The sequence below is a fragment of the Melospiza georgiana genome, chromosome 4 (genome assembly GCF_028018845.1).
Source record: "Melospiza georgiana isolate bMelGeo1 chromosome 4, bMelGeo1.pri, whole genome shotgun sequence".
NCBI classification, from domain to species: Eukaryota; Metazoa; Chordata; class Aves; order Passeriformes; family Passerellidae; genus Melospiza; species Melospiza georgiana.
The window spans coordinates 29,870,290-29,892,276 of record NC_080433.1 but is presented as its reverse complement, the minus strand read 5'-3'; the positions used below and the strand labels follow the sequence as shown (position 1 = coordinate 29,892,276).

The 21,987-nt window shown below is 52.4% G+C and overlaps 2 protein-coding genes across 2 annotated transcripts; both read right to left on the bottom strand.

Moving 5' to 3' along the window:
* Nucleotides 1-1,643: 1,643 nt before the first annotated feature.
* MCM5 (minichromosome maintenance complex component 5) lies at nucleotides 1,644-11,172 on the bottom strand. Its single transcript, XM_058022880.1, has 17 exons — nucleotides 11,088-11,172; nucleotides 10,654-10,836; nucleotides 9,666-9,792; nucleotides 9,440-9,568; nucleotides 8,565-8,737; nucleotides 7,179-7,334; nucleotides 6,924-7,090; nucleotides 6,172-6,343; nucleotides 5,959-6,070; nucleotides 5,081-5,224; nucleotides 4,730-4,795; nucleotides 3,982-4,158; nucleotides 3,767-3,879; nucleotides 3,450-3,578; nucleotides 3,097-3,239; nucleotides 2,409-2,536; nucleotides 1,644-1,997 (listed from the first exon to the last, which is right to left on the bottom strand). The coding sequence occupies exons 2-17, from the start codon at nucleotides 10,818-10,820 to the stop codon at nucleotides 1,896-1,898; spliced, it is 2,205 nt and encodes a 734-aa protein (XP_057878863.1). The 5' UTR covers nucleotides 10,821-10,836; nucleotides 11,088-11,172; the 3' UTR covers nucleotides 1,644-1,895.
* Nucleotides 11,173-13,764: 2,592 nt separating this feature from the next.
* Nucleotides 13,765-19,906, bottom strand: HMOX1 (heme oxygenase 1). Its single transcript, XM_058022798.1, has 5 exons — nucleotides 19,745-19,906; nucleotides 19,308-19,428; nucleotides 16,518-17,009; nucleotides 15,805-15,916; nucleotides 13,765-14,482 (listed from the first exon to the last, which is right to left on the bottom strand). The coding sequence occupies exons 1-5, from the start codon at nucleotides 19,876-19,878 to the stop codon at nucleotides 14,349-14,351; spliced, it is 993 nt and encodes a 330-aa protein (XP_057878781.1). The 5' UTR covers nucleotides 19,879-19,906; the 3' UTR covers nucleotides 13,765-14,348.
* Nucleotides 19,907-21,987: the final 2,081 nt, after the last annotated feature.

Below are 21,987 nucleotides of genomic sequence, written 5' to 3'. Positions count from 1 at the left end.
GCCCCTCCTGATGCTGCCAGCTCGTGAGGAGGGCAGGATGCTCTCACAGACACAGGAGTTTTGCGAACTTCAGTTTCTAGGGCAGGATGTGGCTGTTATTCCCACATCCACTTACACTTATTCCTGGAGATGATCCCCTCTATGGAGCAGCAACATCCCTCTCTTATTTTTCCATCCAGGGAGCACTGTGAGGACAGAAGATGCCTTTTTTTTCCTGAGGGGAAACAAAGGGGCCCTCTTTTGCCCCAGCATTGCTTGGGGCATCCAAGAAACACTGCAAGGTGCTTGGCACATGCAAAAACATGGGGCAATAAAATCACCTGAATGAGAGACCTATCCTGGCCTATTCTTTGGGAGTCTAGGTTAGCCTTCTCCTCCTTCTAGCCCTCCACAAAGGCTGTCCCTAACCAAAAAATGGGAGAATGAAGAGCAGAAGGCTGTTCCTCTAATTTGCAGCCAGTCTCTCCCATGCCACCACCACCACCAACCCCTCCAGACTTCCAACTCCACAACCACACACAGAGTGCACCATGTGCCTCAAACCCAGCAGCAGGGGGATGTTGTTGGACCCCCAAGTGCTGCAGTGGGGCCCAGCCCTCGTGTGGTGCTGCCAGACTGAGTGCACAGCACAGCCCATTGGGATCCCTTGGTTTTCCCTCCAGGAGAAGGAGGCAGCGCCAGAGCAGGGCCACAGTCTGGCATCCTCGAGGCTCTGGTACCCTCTGCTGGCCCTGAAGGTTTCTGTTGAAACCTCTCCTGGGGTTTTTCAGCCTGAAAGCAGCCACGGGCACCAGCCTGCCCACCACAGGCAGCAGCTCTGCTCACCCAACATCGCTGCCTTCCAAGGCCCCCACCACTGTCCTCACAGGCTGCTGAGAGCAGGGCCCTACCAGCACCACACATCTTTGTGAGAACACCTGAGAGAGCCAGTACTGATTTGCTAGAAATAACAAAAATCTGCCAAGTTTTCAAGTGCAAGGTTGTGCTGCAAATGCAGTTTGAGGGTGAGTAGCTGCACAGGGCAGTGTCCAGGAGAGGCTCCTGGTGTGTGGGACAATCTTCCCCAAGGCCACTGGCATAAAGGAGGAGGTGGCAGGGACTACGTGGAGGACAGCACACAGCTCATGGGGATTATCCTTCATCTCCATCCTCACTGGAGCAAGGAGTGAGGATGGAGATGAAGGATAATGAAGGGAACTCTGCCCATGCCTCAAGCAAGACTTTCACACAGCCCTTTAACACTGCAGGGTAAAGAGTGTCCCTGCTGCAGCCCAGGAAGAGAGCAAAGAAGGATTAGCAAAGAGCAGGGAACAAACAGCAAATAATTTCCTTCACTGCCACTGGCTGAGGGGGGAGGAAGCAGCAGACTGCACACAGGGAGTGGCAAAGTGCCTCCTGCACTGCTGAGCCCAACTGGACAGCATGTGCCAACAGGCTTCATGCCTTAATAGACAAACCCGGAGTGAGAACTGAGTTTCTGCCTTCAGGGCTGCTGGTGCTGCCCATGAGGCTGGAGCCTGGGTAAGTGCATTAAGGGAGGGCAGGCAGGAGGGACACCTTTCTATCCAAAATCCTGCACCCCCTTCAAAGGAGGAAGGAGATCCATCCCCTCTGCCCCTCAGGGGCAAAGATCCCAAGCCACCAATATCAGGTTTTATTTTAATACAAACTAAAAGCTTTTGAAGTTCAAAGAAACACAGACATGACACAGCAACAGAGCACAAAAGGGATGCCCTAAGCACCACAAATCCTCGTTCAAGATGGAGGCCTGGGGCTTTTGGGCTCCCCGAGGAAAAGCTTCTTTCAGGAGCAGGCCCCAGCTCCCAGGGGCACTCTGCCTGCTCCTGGACAGTGTCAGCAGCAGCAGTTCCCTCCTGCAGCCTGGGACAGGGAGGTCACTTGATGCGGTACAGGACCTTGCGCTGCATGCGGTGCTGGATCTCCCCCCGCCGCATCATCAGCTGCAGCACCTTGTAGATGGCGTGTTCTGGGTACTTCTGCAAAGGGGGAGAGTAGAGGAAGGTGAGCCAGCGTGGAATAGCCAACAGGAGCTCAGCAGGAACCCGCAGCCTCTGCCAAAGCCTGGCTAGGACTCTAAAAGGAGCAAGCCCAAGACACTGATGCTTCCTTTCCCTACTTTAGACCTGACTACAGCCAGTGTCACAAATCAAACAGTTCTGGTTTCAAGGGTAGGACCCCAAACAGCCCCAGCCCTCAGAGCTTTTGCAGAAACTTACCTCAGTCTCCTTAAACTCTGCAATCACATTGCACACCATTCCCTACACACAACTTCTAACGCATGACCAAAAGGTTCACCAGTCTGCCCTTGAAGAAGGGGTTTCATGCCCCCAGCAGCAGCCTGGGGTCCCTGGTTTCACAGCCCAGGCCTCCCTGGGTCCCTGACCCACCTGGCGCATGAAGTCCTGGACAATGCTGTGCTCGGACACCTGGGAGCCGATGGCGAAGCGGCGCTTGAGCTGCTTCTCAATGCGGGACAGCATCTCCTGGTCCTCCTGTGTCGTGAAGCCTTCTGCCCCTGCAGGGAGACACTGAGTGAGCTTTTGTGCTGCCCAGCTGTCACTGTCCAGGACACAGAGCTCAGCTCCTGTGTCTCCCACCACACCTGCACAGCTTACAGACTTTAGGGAACCCATGAACAACTCCACTGTAAGAGGCTGTGGAGCTCCAACCACAGAACTCAATGTGGACCTGGCTGCTGGAGCTTTCTTCAAACCCTTTGTTCCATGCTGCTGCCCAAGGAAACATTGTCTTCACGCCCATAGAAAAAGATCTTAGAGGATTAATAGGTTTGGGGAACCACACCTAGCACCATATTCTGCCCTTGGGGCCACAAGGGTCCAAACCAGCCCTCCCCTGAGCAGCACAGTGTCTGCCTTTGCTCTCTGTGTGAGGCACAGCCCCACAGCCATGCTGGCCCCTTGCTGCCCAAAGCATTGCTTTGTCTTTGCTCAGGAAGGAGGTCCAGCACCTGCCCCTGACAGCCAGGTCCTGAGGGAGGAGCTCGTCTCTCCCTGCCCTCAGCAGCCAGGCCCAGCATGTCTCTCCTACCCCCAGAACAGAGCATCTCCTCCTCACCTGACAGGCTGCCCGACATGGCTGCATCCAGCGTGGACACGTGGAAGAGCCGCAGGGCCTCCTCCACGTCTGCCTCGGTGGCAAAGGGCTGGAGCCTCATCTTCGCCAAGGACTCGGCAATGCGCACGATGGCCTCCAGCTGCCTGCAGCCACCAGAGACATTCCCTGCTTTCTACTGCCACTTCAAGGGTGTTTTCCTCCCCCCAGCTCCTGCCATCCCCACCTACCCCACTCCATGAACCTCCTGCCTCCCCTCACAGCACTTTCAGGGCTCGGGGCCACAGCCTCACAGCCCAGCCCCTTCCTGGACGAGCCCAGTAACACGGCCTAGCCCCAGAGGGGGTGCTGCCCACCGGACAGTGATGGGGATGCTGGAGCGGCGGTCGCTCTCCTGCTCGTGCTGGCGGGTGCCGCTGCGCATCAGGACGTAGCGGTTCTTCAGCTTCTCCGCCGCCCCTGCCGACAGCCGAGGGCCACACTTCCTGCAAGGGGGACACCAGCTGGAGCCAGCGCCCAAGGGGAGGGACACCCCTCCCTTCCCTGGGTGTTGCAGCACCACAGAGAGCTCCTCCTGCAGCCTTTTCCCAAGGCAGGAGTTAAGAGAAAGGGCACCCAGAGTGCCGGGTGCTTTGCCTCTCACCACTGCCTCCCAGGTGCCAAAGACACTCACGTCCGACAGAAGGAGATGAGCTTCTTCAGCTTGTTCAGCTCGATCTCACCCTCCACGGCCTGGGTCTGCGTCAAGGCACTCACATGTAAGGCCATCACGTGCTTGGCCAGCGTCTGGGAAAGCAGAGGCAGTCAGAGAGCAGGAAGGCCCCTGCCTCCTCCTCCTCCCAAAGAAAGGGGCACCCTGAGTCCAGCTGCACCCGCGGCTCCACGCACCATGTCTCGCTCCTCATTGTGCTCATCCTTAACGATGAAGATCATGTCAAATCGGGACAGGATGGTGGGCATAAAATCAATGTTCTCCTCGCCCTTGGTGTCATCCCAGCGCCCAAAGACGGAGTTGGCAGCTGCCAGAACCGAGCAGCGGGAGTTGAGTGTGGTTGTGATTCCTGCCTGTGGGTGAAGGCAAAAAAAAAAAAAAGGATGGTGTCAAGACCCCCTCCATGTCACAGCAGGTCATTATTCAGTGAAAGGTTGAAAGCCATTTTCAAGGACTCACTGTCAATCACTTTCATTTATATAAAGCCCCAAAGTAGCACCCAGTTGCTCTGCAATGGTGGGACAGGACCCACATGTCCTTCTGGAAGGGGACTGGCTTCAGCTGAGACTTGGGCACTGAGTAATTTCATTTAAAACCTTTTGTCGAGGCAGAGACAGAGGAGACGTCACCCCAGGTTTGTGATCTGAGACAAACACTGGGCAGACAGGGCTGAGTCCTCCTAGGCAGCTCTGGCACAAAGCAAGGTTTTGCAGGTGCAGCTTGACAGCCACCAGCAAGGAAAAGCCATGAAGTTCAGGCTGCCCAAAGCCTCCAGGCAGGGCTGACTGCTCTCAGTGACACCAGCAACCATCAATACCACTGCCTGGGCTCTAAAATGGGCAGTTCTGGCAAAAGATGTGTGGCCACTGGTTGCAGGGCTCTCAGATTGCCACCTCAGGGCAGCATGCTCAACCCACAGCTCACCTTGGCAATGGAGATGGTCTGCTGCTCCATCGCCTCATGGATGGCCACACGGTCATCCTCCCGCATCTTCACATCCCAGTGAGAGAAACCAGGCAAGGAGAAAAAGTCACCATCAGTCACCTCTGCTACACACTCACTGAAGTGAGCCCCAACATAAAGGTCTGTGAGGACCTCTGCCCAAGCAGGCGGGATGTAACTGAATTTCCTTGCAACCCCATCCCCGACCTTCCCTGGAGGAAGTGAGGGAGTCTCAGAGGAGCTGCCCTTCCTCCTGCAGCTCTGGGCTCTGCTGGGACAGGCTGGCACCCCAAGGGCTCTCCTTCCCACTCCCACAGGCAGCCCCACAGGTACCTTGTCAAACTCATCGATGCACACCACTCCTCCATCTGCCAGCACCATGGCTCCTCCCTCCATGAAGAAATTCCTGGAGACAGGGTCACGGATCACTGAGGCTGTCAAGCCAGCAGCGCTGCTGCCTTTTCCTGAGGTGTACACCTAGGATGTGGAACAAGGAAAGGGACAGGACATCAGCTGCAGCAGCACCCAGGAGGCCGCTGCTCCAGCTGAGAGACAAAACATCCCTGGCACCACAAAATCCAGAGCTCCCGAGGGGAGAACCTCCAAGAAAAGCCCTCAGCACATGTAATAAGCAGATGTGCTGGGTGAAGAGCAGGGCTATTGCCTCATCCCAAGCCTCAGAATAAGCAGCTGTGACACACCGGAGGGCATGCAGACACAAACACAGATATTAAGTACAGAAGAGGGAGTGATTCATTGTTTGGTGGGCTGCTGCATTAGCTTTGTTTGCCCCTGGAGGGAACAATACAGTCAGAGGCTGAGTTTAATAGAGACTACAAAAAAACACAGCTGAAAACATAATTCTATGCCTGGGCTCAAGCTGGAGGTCCGTGCCTGAGATGCAGTCAACTTAATTTGTCCTGACCAGCCAGCCCCTCTGCTGATCAAGTCTCAACAATAAACAGCAGCACCAGGCACGTCTTTGGACATTTGCTAACAGCCTGGCTCACAGCATAATAAAAGGCATGACCTTCTTCACCTTCCCTCCCTCACTGCCCATCCCTTCCAGGCTGGTACTGGGAATGGCAGCTCGTCTGCCTGTGGATGCACAGGCAGGCGTCTGCCATGACCACGGTCCTGTCTCTGGAGCTCAACACGGAGCAGAAGGGAGAAAAGGGGTGCCCTACACATGGGCACCTCAAGCCACATACCCCAATGGGCGAACACTTCTCAACAAACTTCAGCAGTTGGGATTTGGCCGTGCCAGGGTCCCCCAGCATCAGCAAGTTGATGTCCCCTCTGCGGGTCAGGCCATCCGGGAGCCTGGAGCGATGGGGTTGGGAGGAGAGAGGGAGGAGAGAGGGTGAGCATTTATTTTGGTAACAAAACAGTGCATTTGGGAACCAGGGCTGACCCTTCCCCACCTCTTGCGGGAGCCCCCAAACAAGAGGCAGGCGATGGCCTTCTTGATGTCAGCGCTGCCGTAGATGGAGGGCGCGATGCTCTTGGCAATGGTCTCGTAGATGTTGGGCATGGCAGCAAGGCGACGAAGTTCCTCCTCTTCTTGAGGGGTCACCGAGCCACTGAAGCTGTGTCCTGTACAGGGATGAGGGGAACGATGCAACAGTGAACAAATAAGAGGTCTTAGAGGAAACTGTATCACTCCCCCCATGCACACTGCAACCAAAATCCCCTCTTGAAAATGATGCCAAGTGCCACCAGGTAGGAAGGGTGGAGAGGGCAGGCATCTGCTAACCCAGCAAGGCAGGCTGTGTCCTTAGAGGCTGGTAAGAAAAAGCAAGGATCTTGGGCAAAGCAGCTCTGCAGGAACCAGAGGGAGAATTACAGTCAGGACTACGTTTTAAATACAGTCTTAACCATGGACTTCAGCTGGGATCCTCAGGGATGGCTTAGCCCTGGAGGACCCAGCCTGAGACCTCCCATTTAATATGACTGGGAAAAAGCCTTACAGGACATGACTATAGAGAGCCCAGGACAAGTCAGAGCCTGGAATGGCTTGAACTTTCTGCTACATAAACAGCAGAGAAAGTTGAAGGCTGTGATTTCAAACAGTTCTTGCTGAGGGATCGCTTCCTTGTTCAGGAACAGGGTGGGAAGGGTCTCCCAACACCAGGCTACCAACACAGACCAAATGAACACCAAAAGCAGCCCTCACCTGAGCCCTCCGTGTCCACCTGGATGCCCACCACACGGATGTAAGCGCTCCGGATGCCCACCCCCACATTGTAATGGCCTTTGTTCTTGCTCTGTGCAGATTTCTTGATGGAGTAGATCCCCATGATAGTGACTCTGTTCCCTGGGACAACTTTGTCACACAGGTACCTAAGAGCAGACAGGCAGAGGATGGTGGTGGGAAAGGATGGCAGCAGCACCAGCCAGCAGGGGCAGGGTGGCAGGGCTGTGCCAGTACCTGTCACAGTAGAGCTGCAAGTGCCGGGGCATCTCCCCATGCGGCACGGCGTCTGGAGACTCCTGCAGCTTCAGGACCTGGAAATCCACGCACTTGCACTTATCTGGCATGATAAAGTAAGGGTCCAGAGGGCACCTTGGGCGGCCAGCTTGTTCTCTGTGCAGAGAGATCAGTCAGGGGGGGCTGTTAGCACTGAGGAGCCACCCCTTGGAGCGCACCTGAGGAGGGGACAGCAAGGGACAGCTGCCCCTCCAAGCAGTGCCACATCAGCAGCTAAGGGCAGACACATGGGGCCACACCAAAGGCCAGCAAGCTCTCTGTCCTGTCTTCTACAAGTGCCAAATCTGTACAGGAGAGCAAGCAGAGGCAGGGTGACACTTGTCTGAGCACTCTCCCTGCCTCCCACCCCTCCCCTGCTAGCTCTAATTCATTAATTACACAGAGGGCAGCAGCACAGACTCGGTGACACGGCAGGGTGTTTTTCTTTACAACCTCATGCACAAAGCAAATGTTAAGTGGTTTCTGGTGAGAAAGCAATTAGCAATGTGACAAGGCTGACATCCACCTCCCAGTCTCTCCAGCCATATCTGCCTAGCTAGATTACAAGTTCTCTGAGACAAAGAGCAGCTCCACATCCTGCTGCTGTCTCAGAGTGGCACGACTGATGCCTGACTCCATGCAGGGCTTTCAGGTAGGGCAACACCAGAGAGCAGATGCACTCATGCAGTCAGGGATCGGGAACAAGGTGCTTTACAGACCACACACATTGGGAATGATCCCTAGCCCAAACCCCTCTCAAGCTGCATTAGAGTTCAGGTGCAGAAAATAAATACTGGCAGGTATGAACCCAAAGACATAACCCACCAGGACTGGTTGCCTCGAGAGCTGCAGCACAATGGCAGTTTAATGCTCACAGCTCTCAGAGGCACCAGGAGCTGTAAAGCAGGGTAAAAAGGCCAGCAGAAAAGCATCCCTAAGGAAGGTAACACAAAACAGCCCACTCAGGAGTGGGAATGTGGAAGCAAGGAGTTTGTTTGGAAAAGAGGAGAGCAACTAACACAGCATTATGGGACAGCTGGAGGCAGGAATGAGCCTTTAGGCACAACAGGTGAAACTCCCTATGAGTAAGAAGAACTCCCTGGACACGGTCACTCAACGCTGCACGCAGCACTGACCGTGCAGGGTCACAGCCAGCACGCCCACGAGGGACAGCTGGAACCTGCCAGCCAGAAGTGCACACTGGCTCAGGGGCAGCACGAAGGGCGGAGGCAGAGCCGTGCAGGTGCTGCTGCCTTGTGGAGCAGGGATTCTGCAATGCATGGGATGCAGCAGGAGCAGGAGGAGGGAATGCAGTCTTTCCTGGCCCTGCAGCCTGTCAGTGCTTACGTGTTGCACTTCCTGGGCAGGGCGTAGCCCTCCAGGCCCGGGCGCACGGCGATGTTGCTGATGGTGTTGCGGCAGCTGCGGCACTGGATGGTGATTCTGGTGGCCTTGGCTCTCACGGGGGTTGCTGCAATTACAATCCCAGGGATCTTCACAAGGTGGGACATCTGGTCAGACTGAAAAGGCAAAGGCGAAGGGAAGGTAAGAAAACCATCAATGGAAGATGGATAGAAATCTACAAAGCACGAGAGCAAAGGACAGAACACTCTGTGCAGAGCACCACCAACAGCAATAATGTCCCTGCAGCAGGAACCAGCAATAACAGCCCTCTGCAGTCAGATCTGAGCTGCAGAGTAACACTGCTTGTAAATTAGCGAGTGACCTGCTGTGGTGTTACATTTTATTTAAATGGTATGCTCAGTCTCACCCCTTGAAAATGTACAGTTTATTCCAAGCCTGTGATCCTCCCCTGAAGTATCATGTAAGTATCTGCAATCCCATTGGCCCAAGGCTTATTCTGTGCTCACTTTGAATTTCCCTGTAAAACTGTGCGAGGGAGACGAGGCTCTCTCTTGGCCCTTTGCGCTCTTTTGGCCCTTTTCTCCCTAGGCTCTCCCTCTCTTCCCCTTTCCCATTCTCCTTCAGAAACCATGCTGCTCCTGGGGGTGGGACACCCAATAGAGCCTCACCTAATGAGCACCCTCAGAATCTGTGTGGAGTCTCCTTGCCTGCCTGCTGCTACCAGGGAACTTACAGCTTAGGGGGCCCCCAGGTACTCCCTGGGAACCCTCAAAGGAACAGCAACAACCTGTCCCGAGCCATGAGACCAGATTCCCAAAGCTGCTCTGCAATCACACCGCAGGCTTCACTTCACTCACCTTCAGGCTGCGGATGTTGGCTGCGTTGGCATCCGACCTCAGCATCACCTGGATGTCCTGGAGAGTCTCCTCCCCTGAGGGACGAGGACGAGTGACCTCATCTGCAACTTCTTTTGCTGCTTCTTCCAACTAGAGAGGGAGCAATGGGCCATCAGTGGGTCTGTTACAGCAGAACATCAGAGTTGCTCTTGTGACAATAGTCTGGGTTGCCAACCCCCATCCTTACCAGCTGCAGGTGCTCTGTTGGCTGCTTGTACAAATAGTCTGCGAGATCTTCATCAAAGCTGGCCAAGTCTTCCATCTCCACCTCCACCCAGTACTGTCCCAGGTTGTAATGCCGCTTGAGCTCATCCCTGCAAGGCAGGAAACAGCAAAGCATTGCAGGGCAGAAAGCAGCAGTCAAGCAGGGATCAGAAAAGGCAGGCTCTGCAGGGAGTCCTTGGTTTGGAAAGCAAGCAGGGAAAATCAGGTGAGCTCCAGGAGAAGCACGGGGGAAGCTGGGCAGCCTTTCACCCAAGCCCACTTTGAAAGGTGACACAAGACCAGGGACACCAGTGCTGCATTGGCAATGTGAAGTATTTACTGCAGTTACATGACCAGATAAACAGGGAGAAAAACTTGCACGTAGGATAATAATTATGATACATAAGATGTGGTTTAAAGCAACGGAAGTAATAACAGAACAGGTAACATTTTCCTTAAAAATGCCAGAATTAATGAAATTCAGAGGTGAAAGCCTGTTCTAACCCTTGATTATGATGTATCTCCATGTTTTCTCAACATGTTGAGCTATGTCTCTAAACTGCATAAGCAAAAGGTGGCCAAAGGAACTTCATAGAGTTGGAAGGCATACGTGCAGAGTGGTGCACTGATTTAATGGACACAGACAATTCTCCAAACCAGAGAGCATCATAACTTCAAACACAGACCTTGAATCTCAGAACTAAGAGCAGTGCCTGGCAGTGTGGATCCCTCTATTGCTACGTTTTCCACTGGCTGGCTGCCTAAAAATTTGTGACAACACCAGACCTCTGCTTTTCTGTCAGGTTAAACACAAGCATCTCTTAATACTGAGCTTTTTATGGCTGAGGAGAAGAGACAGAGCGGCTACTGTGTTTGTGGGGTGTGCACTGCAGGAGGGAGGTTAAGAGCAGACTGGATGTGCAGGTGGGGATGGGCAAGGCTCAGAAGGAGAAAAGGGGCCACAGCAGCACCTGTATTTGAAAGTGAAGCCGGTCCGGTCCGTGCCCACCCGGTACTGCCGCAGGAACTCCTTGAACCGCTTCTGCAGCTGCGACTTCCGAACCTGCCCCTCGTCCACGGACGCGTCTCCCCCGAAACTGTCGCTGTAGTAAATCCCGGGGTCGTCGAAGCCGGACATCGCGATCGCTGCTCCGCTGCGGGGCGGGAGCGCTGCCTCAGCCCCGGCCGCCTCCCCCCGGGCGCACTCAGTGCCGCGGGATCGCCCCAGCCGAGGGCCCGCGCCGCAACCCACGCACGGGCCGCGCTCCTTCCCCGCAGTGCCCCAGAGACAACCCGAGCCCGATCCCACCTCGATCCCGACCCCACCCCGATCCCCTCCCGAGCCCGATCCCACCCCGAGCCCGATCCCCTCCCGAGCCCGATCCCGACCCCCGCCACTCCGTACCTCGCTCCCTACCGGAATCCGCTCCCAAAAATTTTCGCGGCAAAAGCGGCGCGCGGCGGAAACCAAACCGGGCAGGGAGCGCGCGCTGCCTCCTCCGCCGCGCGCTGCGATTGGCCCGCCCGCCGCGCCCCACCGCTGATTGGGCCGCGGCCTCCCCCTCGCCCCGCCCCGAGAGGGAGCGCGCGGGGCTGCTGCAGCCGCTGATTGGCCGGAGCGCTCCGCCCCCAGCGGTGTGGCGCGAAATCTGGGAGCGAAGGGCTAGGGGAGGCGAAATGGCGGGCGGGCCGCACCATTGCGGCGGGGCGCGGAGGGGGAGCGGGCGATACCATCACGTTAATCACTGTTCAGGCTCCGGGGACAGCCGGCGCCCCTCAGGGCTTCAGGGCCGCAGCACACGCGTCCTCCGGGCCGCCTTCCTCATGGCGGTGTGTGAACCTGCGGGAAGGCCGGCCGGTCGCTGCGTGCGCAGTTCGGCCCTTCCAAAGCCTGGCACAGCGCGCCCTAGTGCAGAGTGAGGCGGGAGTTCACGGCAGGGGAGGCTCAGCCGCAGCCCGCGGGAAATGAAGAGACGGCATTGCTGCGCAGAAAGCAGGTGTACTCATACCGATCATAGACAGGCACAAACAAGGCCTTGGTCTCCATTTCTGCGGGCTTGAGGCTCAGTCTGGAATCTCCTGTGTGTGACTGCGATGGCTGTGAGATACCCAAAGCAGCATCTCTCTCCTGGCGTGAGCAGGGAGGGTATGATGCCTGTCAGAACCTGTGAAAAATGCATGTATTTTATGATTGGCTTCTCGCAAATATTAAAATGAATATTATATGTGTTGTGTTAGAAAGCAATGCTGTATTAGTTTTCTGAAGTACTGTGTTAAATATAGTTTTAGGTTATAAAAATTGTTAAAATAGAAACTATGCTATGTAAGATGCTTTGTTTGACAGAAAGGGTTTGCAGCGAGATAGCAGCCACAGGACACCTAGATTTTTCAGAGAAAGGGATTTTATTGCCTTCTTATCAGAAGAAACAAACTTCTTCCCCCCTCGAGGGCGCTATTAGGATTAGAGGGAAGAATTTGATGAAGACCAGACGGAATCCTGTGTTTGAATGGAATTTATGCATTGTGTATGAGGTGTATGAATATGCAACGGGCTATTGTTTTTAAGGGTTATTCCTTTGTTAACGGGTGTCCTTTTTTGGGCTTGTGATGCCCAGAAAAAGGTACCTGGACGTCCGTAACTCTTTGTTTTTATTGTCTCATATTGTCTTAATTCAATTTGTCCAAATTGTTATTACTCTAATTGTGTTACTATTTTTTAACCATTTTATTTCTATTGAACTTTTAAAAATTTTAAAAACAAGTGATTGTTGTTTTTCACTGAACTCATATTTTCCAGCTTTGAGGCTGCAGTCAGGCTCTCTGAGGAGGGGAGAGGGCTGAGTGTGGTGCAGTGTGTTTCTGAGCTCATGGGCATTTGTTGGTCTCTTTGGGATCTGAGCTTCCTGAGCATGTTTGAATGAACAAAATGGTTTAGTTGGGCTGGTTTAGAGTGTCTCAACAGGTAGAACTTAATTCAAATCTGAATAAACAAGTTCTTGTATTTAAATAGCTATCAAGCAATATTCCCGCTCTTCAAACACCCGACTATCTTTTTCAAGAATTAACTATTTTTTCTGGCAGGTGGATCCAAAGGGAGAACTATTAAAGGGGGTTGGGGAAGGGATGCAGAGTGGAAAAGAGCCTGAGAATGATAACAGTCCTATTTTCCCACTGCTCATCCTCAGCAGGACCTGCCTGCTGATTCTTGTTCTTTGAGCAGGTTTGGTGCTGATCATTAAAACAGATCAGTAGGAACACGTTTCTTTGGGATTAAGGTCACAGCCAGAACCGGCACATCATGGAGACAGTTTGATCACAGAGGCTTTCTGGGTGATAACACGGCACTTTTGTCAGTACCTGCGTGCCATACCCACCTGCAGCCTCTCCTGTGCTGGGGGAGCTCCTGGAGCAGGCAGGGCCTGTGGCTGGGCACAAACCCAGCCCTGCAGATGTGCCTCAGCAAAAGGCAAGGAGAGAGAGCCAGCTGTGTGCATGGGCTGCTGCAGCAGTGCTGTGAGTTTGGGGTGCCTTTAGCAAGGCCACCTGTGTGCCAAGGCCTGGGACTGAGGGTGAGGGCAGTGGTTGTGTGCTTGGTGCCTCCCTTTCAGCCACCTTGACCGAAACCTGGGGTCCCTTTAACTTCTGGGAGGTGAAATCACGCCTGGCAGTTCTGATTCCCCGTGAAGCTGTTGCAGAGGCAGCCTGTAATGCAGCCCTTTGCTGGCAGCTCAGGGAGAGCTTCCTGATTTCAACCAGCTGAGGGTCCCATCACCTTTTGCTTGTGACAGAATAGCAACCAGCTCTTATGGGCCACTTCCACCCCTTAAAAGTACTCTGCACGCTCACTGAATTTCATGCTGTTTCTAGAAATAGAGAGAGCAGTGTGTAGGAGCTGAAGGAACCTGCCCCAGCTTAGAACAGGTTATTGTTAGCACTGAGTGGGAGCAGAGTCTGGCTCCCACTTCTGTCTATTGTTGTGTCTGTGCAGGCAGCAGCTCCAAAAGACATAAAGCCAGGAGGAAGAAAGACACCTCCTTTTTCCCCAGGTAAGGCTTTAATAATAGAAAACACCAGGCTCAAAGACTTTACATTGAAATTTATTATGTGTATAAATTATACAACCAGACAAGAATGACACTGTATGCCCAACAACTGTCTTTTGTTTTTCAAAGACAAAAATAATGGGAAAAAGAAATAACAAAGACCTAGTAATGTCATGTAAAACAAACCCATGGGAGCATGTGGCTCCACAGGGAGAGTGATCACAGTATTATCTAGCAGTATAAAAAATCTGAGCAAACAGAGCTCCGAGGAGCTCCATCTTTCTGAGGAAAGACAGATGCCAAAGCTGTGTTTCTGATCCTGTAGGGTTTTTGTAGGCACTCTGTAAAGCAATGACAATTCCTGGCCATTGTTTTTAGCCTTTTGCACCCTTGTTTTTTGGTGATAAAGTTAGTCTCTGAGAAGAGCTCACACCAAGCACAGGAGAAACTTTGCCTGACCCCCCTTACAGCACTCTCTGATTTCCAGGAAGAAAAGTCTCCGAGTATTAGTGGCAGAACCAAGATCACAGTACCCAGTCAGGGGTAATTTCTCTCACGAGGACTGGGGAGGGTGGATTAGTTCAGGGTGAGGGAAGTCACAAAGAGAGGTGCAGGTCCTGCCTTCACATGGCAAACAGGCCCACGGCGACGGTCATGGCGAGGCAGCTGAGCGCCACGACCCACCGCAGCAGGGAGGGCGCGCCGGCGTCCGTGCTCCTCGGCTGCGTCCTCTCGCTCTCCCTCCCCGCTGCTGCCCCTGCACCGCATTGGGAGAAAACCAAATAAAGACAAGTGAGAAGAGGCTGGGGCAAGGAGCTGCTAAGGAGCAGTGTGTGCTCTCCCCAGTGCCAGAGCACACCCTGCTGGGTTTGTCCAGGGAAGAGGGAGAAAGGCCAGAGCGCAGCTGGGAGGAACAGTGGCAGCAGGTTCTGCTCTCCCAGCGCAGAGGGGAAGCAGCAGACTTGACCTGGGAATCACAAAGGCCACAGCCCCTCTGCCTGGAGGTGACCACCAGCCTCTTCCCTTGTCTCCTCATGGGCTTACACGTGCACTGCCCAGCTCCATCAAACCCCTGATACGTGCAGAGGACAGACAAATACTGAAGCTAGGATTTTAAAAGGCATTTTGTGTCCTACTTCTCACTGATTTAATTAGTTAGGCTTCTAAAGACCTTGAACAGTCTTCAGCACTCCAAGCAATTTCTGCAGTACAACTTCAGGATGGGATTCCTCATCCAACACCAAATTTTTCTGAAAATCTTACTCGTATGCATGTATTGGGAAAGGAATGGCAACGTTTCACAGACAACTTTTAATGCCTTTCCCACAGAAGCTGCTTTAAGCTTCACTATCCAGACATGCTTAAGGCAAGGTTTGCTTTTCATCTTTGCCATGGAAAAACTGTGGTTCAATCCAGGATGCACTGAAAACAAATCTCCATTTTAGCTTCAGAATGGGCAGGCCATGAGGGGTTTTTATTTGAATTGCGTGTCCTCATGGGAACCACTCTGCTCTGCAAACATCTGAGCTCACTCCTCACTCAGGCACAGGCCTGATTACATTCCACCATCCACAGCAGTGCTCACTGTGAACCCAGCACACTCTCTGCAGTGTTTTCAGCAATACTTCTGGGAGGCAGGAAAATGATCAGAGGGAGATCCAGTCCTAAAGGACAGGCTGCTGGATAGGACTGGGTCCAGAGAACCTTCTGTCAGCATCACAGCAGCACGGCTGATCTGCAGCACCCAAAATTGATGCCTTTGCCTCTGTGAACTCCAGGTCTGTTTTCTCTGTGGTGAATGAACCTTACATTTGTTAAAGCCCTAGAGGTGGAGAGAGGAGTCTCTTTTTGTAAAGCTTCCTCCCTGACACACTTTCTGAAGAGCCCACATGTGTTATCCTTGCTCTGCCATGTCTAGAAGTTTTGCACACAGCAGTGCCTCTCCTTGCACTGCCTGCTGATGGCTGGAGAGGAGATGGGGCAAGCACCTCATGCTAGTTTCCCAATGGCTTTTACAAACAAGGACAGAGGAGGGGAGGAAGGAGCACTGTGAAGCACCTGCCCCTGGAAGTGCCTTACCGTGCTGGTGTGATTTGTTGACGCTCCTCGTGCGAAGCTGCTCTGCCTGTGGCTGCACAGGGTGACCATTCTCCTGGCCCTTGGACACCAGCTCCTGCAGTGCCTCGAACACCTGAGGACAAGGAACCCTGTCTCATTGTGTGGCCTCCTCTTGCTCTTTCCCTGGACCCCCTGCCCCTTCCCCAGGCACTTTAGGAACTAGAGGAAGACACGAGGCTTCAGTCTAAATCTCCTGGCACATTTTGCATGGAACAAAAGTTGCCTGTGAGCTCAAGAGGATGTCTTTCAAACTCCTTGTTCTCTTTGCAGGTTCTCCCTGAAGCTTTCAGCTAAGGAGAAGGCTGTTGCCCACCTTCTGATGGGAAGGAAAGCAAGGTGCCTGTCACCTGGTCAGAGTGCACAGGGGATCTGTGTAAAGTCACCACAGAGGCAGGACAGATACTCTGTAGTATTAACTCTCATTCATATCTGAATAGTGGCACATGGAATGACTGAATTCAAGCACTAAGGGAGGGAGAAGAGCTTTTCAGAGGCCACTGTTTTATTTGGCTGCCAGGTCGGAGAAGCATGGCCATCCAACTCTGACCAGCTCGCCCTGATCCACAACTTCTCCTAAGCTGCCCAGTGCAAATACTGGCCTTGTATTTCCCCTGTAGCTATTTTCTTGTTTGAGAGAGGATGTGGGCTGGCAGGGCTGGCTGGTTCTTACTCACCCGTATATTTAACAGGAATGCTTTCTTGGCCTCCTCCGTGACTCTTTTCTTAGTGGCAAGGTCCATCTCGAGAGCGTTCATGCGGGAGCGATAGAGCTGCTTGAACTTGGTGGCATTGGAGACCCCATCAAAGGTGAAGAAAGCCAGCCCTTCCCCAGTGCTGGGCAGCTGGAGAGCCTTCTGGGCAATTTTCTTCAGCACCTGCCCCCCAGACAGGTCTCCCAAATAGCGAGTGTAGGCATGGGCCACCAGGAGCTCTGGCTCGTTCTTCCCTATGTAGTGGAGCCTCTCGACGTATTCCTGAGTAGCCTCAGGACAGGGGAGCTCTTCCCTCCAGTTTCTGCCATAGAAGTACTTCAAGTCTTCCTCCAGGGCAGCTTTGCGGTGCAGCTCGGCCGGGAAATACAGCGGGGCATAAACGGGATTGCTCTTGTTGCGTTCAATCTCTTCCTCTAGAGCAGAGTAGATGAAGTACAGGGATGCTGTAACCAGCTGGAAGAGAAGAAAGAGGGTGAGCTATAGGTGCATCTGTTTGTTGCTTTCAAGTCTGTGGGACAAACTGTACTAACAATAAAGGTACTCGTGGGCACACCCACTGTGAGTCACAAACATCTGTGATGTTGCAGATTTCCCACCTGGAAAACAGTGCAAGGTACAGGGAGACACTGTTTAGCCCTTCCCTTCTGCTTGAGATAGCAATCAGGTGAGCCCTTTCCAGCAGGTATTGGTCTTACTTGCTCTGAAGTCACTGCCTTGCCTTCCAGTTAAAGTCTGGCAGCTTGATGTGATGTAAACTGGAGCCCTGTTTAAGCATTCCTGGTCCCTTCCCATTCCCTCAGTCAATAGGAGGGTATTCCCAAAGGTATCCTTTCTGGTACATTGTTCAAATTTGAATGCTCCAAAATGTGGCTTTCCTTTGTGGGGCCTTGTGAGATGATGACACACCCTGGTTATTTTTCAACATATTCATCCTGTCAGCATCCCACCGTCCTGGGAACTGAGGCACCACCACTCTGCTCACTCAGGCATGCAATGGGGTTGCCTCCTCGGTTGCCCCAGGGAGACAAGATAAAAGGGATCTGGAAGCACAGCCTGCCTCTGAAAGATGCCTTTGTGAAGGAGGGCTGAGAGGCTGTGTTCTCCCCTCTATTTTGAAACCATTGTTATTGTTGTTTTTCCCAGCTTATGTGATACTTTCTTCTATCTGCCAACTTTTCCACGTGATCTGAGACAATATAGCTGTGTTCTTTCCTTCCCCAGGCATTCTGTTTTCAGAGGCTCTCACACCTTCACCACCCCTTCCTTACCCTGGGACCCCTTGTGAGCAGCAAATGGTGAAAGCTGAAGGTGTTGCAGTAGAGCTGAGTCAGGTTTGGGTAGGGGGGATTATGTTGCTCACAAGAGAGAAAGCTGTTTACTTTCTCACAAAGCAGTCAGTTCTGCAATGAGAGAGTTCCTGTTTCAACCTTGCCCCAGTGTGCCAGAAAATAGGACTTTGATAAGCACATGGGCAGTGACTGGTTGTGGAAACAAACATCCACCATCTGGGGGGTCACGTAGCAGGCCAGATATATAGGTCTGCCAAGAGAGTAAACAAAAACAGTTTTTTAAACAGTAACCTGTTACCCAGCTTACCGGAAAAGAAACAAAACATGGCAACACTGCCTTCCAAATTAAGCAAAAATGTAGCTCAGCTGATTGTTTTCAGAGGCAGGTAGTGGTTTAATGAGAAACATGGCTTTTAAACACTTGTTAATTTTTAAAATCCATGTCCCATCTCATTCGCCTGACAGCATGTAAAAACCATCTAAGAAACCAAGTTCTATTCCTGAAGGTTTTTTTACAGCTTGCCTGTCTCAAAGATCACTGCCTAACCAATGCCATATTTCGTACAGCAGGAAGTCAGCACCTGAGATTGAATTTATGCTTGGCTAAGTATTCTGAATGTCACCTATCAGAAATAAGCAGTCTCTTTCCTACTTCTGTGGATTTATTTGCCAAGGAACAATCCAACAACAAAGTAATTAAGCCACAGGTTGAATTGGTAGCTGTTGTTTGCAAGTCCATGTGTCACTTCCTATGGCCTCTCAGGAATTTCTGGCCCAGGTGTTTGTTTTGGTTTTGCTCTTTGTTATGTGGCTCAGATCCCAGGAATTGTATCTAGCCAGGTTAGGTTAATATGTGGAAATGTTTCTCATTTCTCTTGAAAAAAACAACAGGCTCCTGCTTGTTAGCAGCAGACACAGATTGCTCAAACTCAGTCTGGTTTTGAGTTATTGTTCATGATCTCAGCTGTGGTATAACTCAAGTGACAATGCAAAGTTCAGTGCCAGCAATGATCCCACATCCTCACTTTCTCACCATCCCATCATTATTTCTAGCTGCAGCTGCCTGGAGTGTTGTAAATACAGAATTCTCCCTCTTTTGGGCATTTCAGCTGCTCAAATATCTGAACATAGTTCTATCTCCATTAACTATGAGTGGCAATAAAAGCATGCAGGCATTTATGAAGCAAGAGAAAAGCAATAGCATTAGTCCCATCAACCTCTTTGTCCTTTTTCTCCTGTTTGAGCTTGGCTGCCCATTGTGATATTGCAGAGTCCTTCCCCACCTTCTGCAAGGGGAGCCAGTAACACCTCAGGGTGCAGAAGTTCCATGTTTCCCATAGGAGATGCTGATACATCATACCCCCGCACTCCTCACCTGTACTGGCCCCATCCTGCCCCCTTTAGTCCCCATCTGATCTGTCTGGTGAGCAGTTCCCATCCCCAAGCAATGCTGCTGGAGTACCTTGAACTCCTGGAGCGACACCTGTCCTTTCTGGAAGTTCCTCATGAACGGCGTGTTCTCTGCCTGCTCGTGCACCTCCTTGGTGGCTTCCTTCAGCAGCTCTGACAGGTCTCTGGACATCCTGGGGAAGAACAGTGAAAGATATTAGCGCTGGCTCCTCTGACAACACAGATCTTTGCTCTCTAGGACAAAAGGGGGAGCCTGGGATGGCAGAGAAAGGAGCAGAGCGTTCTCGAGAGGCGTGGATGGGACCCAGAGAGCACCAGCTTTCCAAACAATGTCCCGAGCAAGGAAGGCTGCCAGGCTCCATCCAGAGGTGGAGGCAGCAGCGTGCCTTTCCCTGCAGAGCAGGAACAGGAACAGCATTCCTAAAAGCAAGGTGAGAAGCACTACGCTCCTCTGACAAAACGTCCCTCTCGCTCCCGTGCCGCTCTCACCTCTCGGAGCTGTGGGACTGGGAAGTTTCCATGTTTCTCCACTCCTGTGCTTCCCTGCTGGTGCTGGTGCTCTGCTCCTTCCCGTCGGCTCCAGGACAGCGAGGCTCTGAGCTGGGCTCTGTCCCAGCCCGCATTTATAGTGCCGGGCCACGTGAGCAGAGCGCTGACCTCAGGCTGCACAAACTCCTCTTGCAACACAGCAGCGCTTCCCTCGCTGACACCCCTGCCGGCCCCAGCCCCCCGAAGCAGGAGGAAGTCACCAGATGCATCCTGATAACTAAGCAAAAACAAGAGGACGTCCAGAAACTTCTCTTTTGAGGGTGCCTGGCTCTGTAACCCGTTCAGTGCTGTGAAAAACGCCAATCACTTGTTTTTAAAATTTTAAAAAGTTTAATAGTAATAAAATGGTTATAAAATAGTGACACAATTAGAGTAATAACCATTTGGACAAATTGAATTAAGACAATATGAGACAATAAAAACAAAGAGTTAAGGATGTCCAGGTACCTTTTCTGGGCAGCATAAGCCCGAAAAAGGACACCCGTTAACAAAGGATTAACCCTTAAAAACAATAGCCGGTTGCATATTCATACATCTCATACATGATGCATAAATTCCATAAAAACACAGGATTCGGTCTTCATCATCTTCTCCCCTCTAATCCTAATAGCGCCTTCGAGGCAGGAAGAAGTTCGTTTCTTCCAATAAGAAGGCCATAAATTCCCTTTCTCTGAAAGATCTTGGTGTCCTGTGGCTGTTATCTTGCTGCAAGTCCTTTCTGTTAAACAAAGCATCTTACATAGCATAGTTTCTATTTTAACAATTTTTATAACCTAAAACTATATTTAACACAGTACTTCAGAAAATTAATGCAGCATTGCTTTCTAACACAACACATATAATATTCATTTTAATATTTGCGAGAAGCCAATCATAAAATACATGCATTTTTCACAAGTGCCTTGCCCGTGGCAGGCAGAGCCCGGGTGTTGCCAGAGGCGCTCCTTGTCCTGGGCACGGCGGGTTGAACAAGGAGGGTGGATGTACAGAGCTGATGCCTGGGGCACAGAGGGCAGCCTCCTGCACCCTGCCTGGAGAGCTAACCCAGCCCTGACCCTCCCCTGCTCGGGCACAGCTCAGCTATGACCATCCCATCTCCCGTGGCTGCGCTCAGGCGCCACCAGCTCTGGCCTGCAGGTGCCAGACCTGCCCTTGTGCAGCTCCCCCTTGCCCTGGGCAGTGAGCCCTGTCACTGTGCACACGTGTGCCAGCACCCATGCACAGCAAAACCCTTTCCACGCTCTCCTGCTCATGGAAACAATGGCATTGGGTTTGTTTGACAGCTGGCTCCTGTCGTCACCACAGCAGCGTGCAGGGCAATTCAGGAAAATGGCACACCCATGTCCCAGATTCCCAGGAGGCTGGGGTAGCTGAAAAGATATCATACAGCACTTGAGGGACACTGAGAAAATCTGCAGAGACTTTCAAAGGCAAATAATTCCTCTGATTTGGGAAAAGAGTTGGACATGCTGCTTCTGCCAGTAGCTGTTGCTCTGCTGGGCCTTTTTTTTTTTTTTTTTTCAATAAAGAGGTCAGTGAAGCAGCCAGCAGATGAAGCTGGGCCCTTCTTTCCCACCTGTAGCTATGCTGGAAGCTGGGCTAGCAGGGGCAGGTGAAGCACTGGCTGGCTGTACTTTGGAAAAGCACACATTTGTGCTCAGCCCAGAAGAGCAGGGCACCCAGAGCCACCATTCCCCTGCTGCTGTGGGTGTGAGAGCCTCCCTGGTACGGTGGTGCAGGGGCTGGTGGGGAGCAGAGCCTGGGTGGGAGGAGAAGGGCTGTGGCATCTGCTGTCCCTGTGCAGCCGCCCTCTCTGTGGGGGCTGCCACCCAAGCCAGCACCTCGCCTGCCTCCCTGTCCCTGCACCCACACCGGCCCCAGCAGGGCTGGGGGCTGTAGGTTAAAAAGCTATTCTAGAAAAAGTATCCTTCCACGCTTCTTTTTCTGACTCCAGCAGACATCTGGCGTGCAGTGCTCAGGAAGGATTACTCAGCATTTCCATCCTGACTCAGCCAGACTTTTCCTGCCTTGCTTTTGTCTTTTAAAGCAACAGTGCACGCTGGCAAAAGCTGATGTTCCGTTCTTACCCTCATGCCACTGCAGACAACTTGCTTGCTTTTCTGGAGGGTAAAATAAATTTATCAGGATGTCTTGGATCTTCAAAGCAAATGTGATAAAGCCCC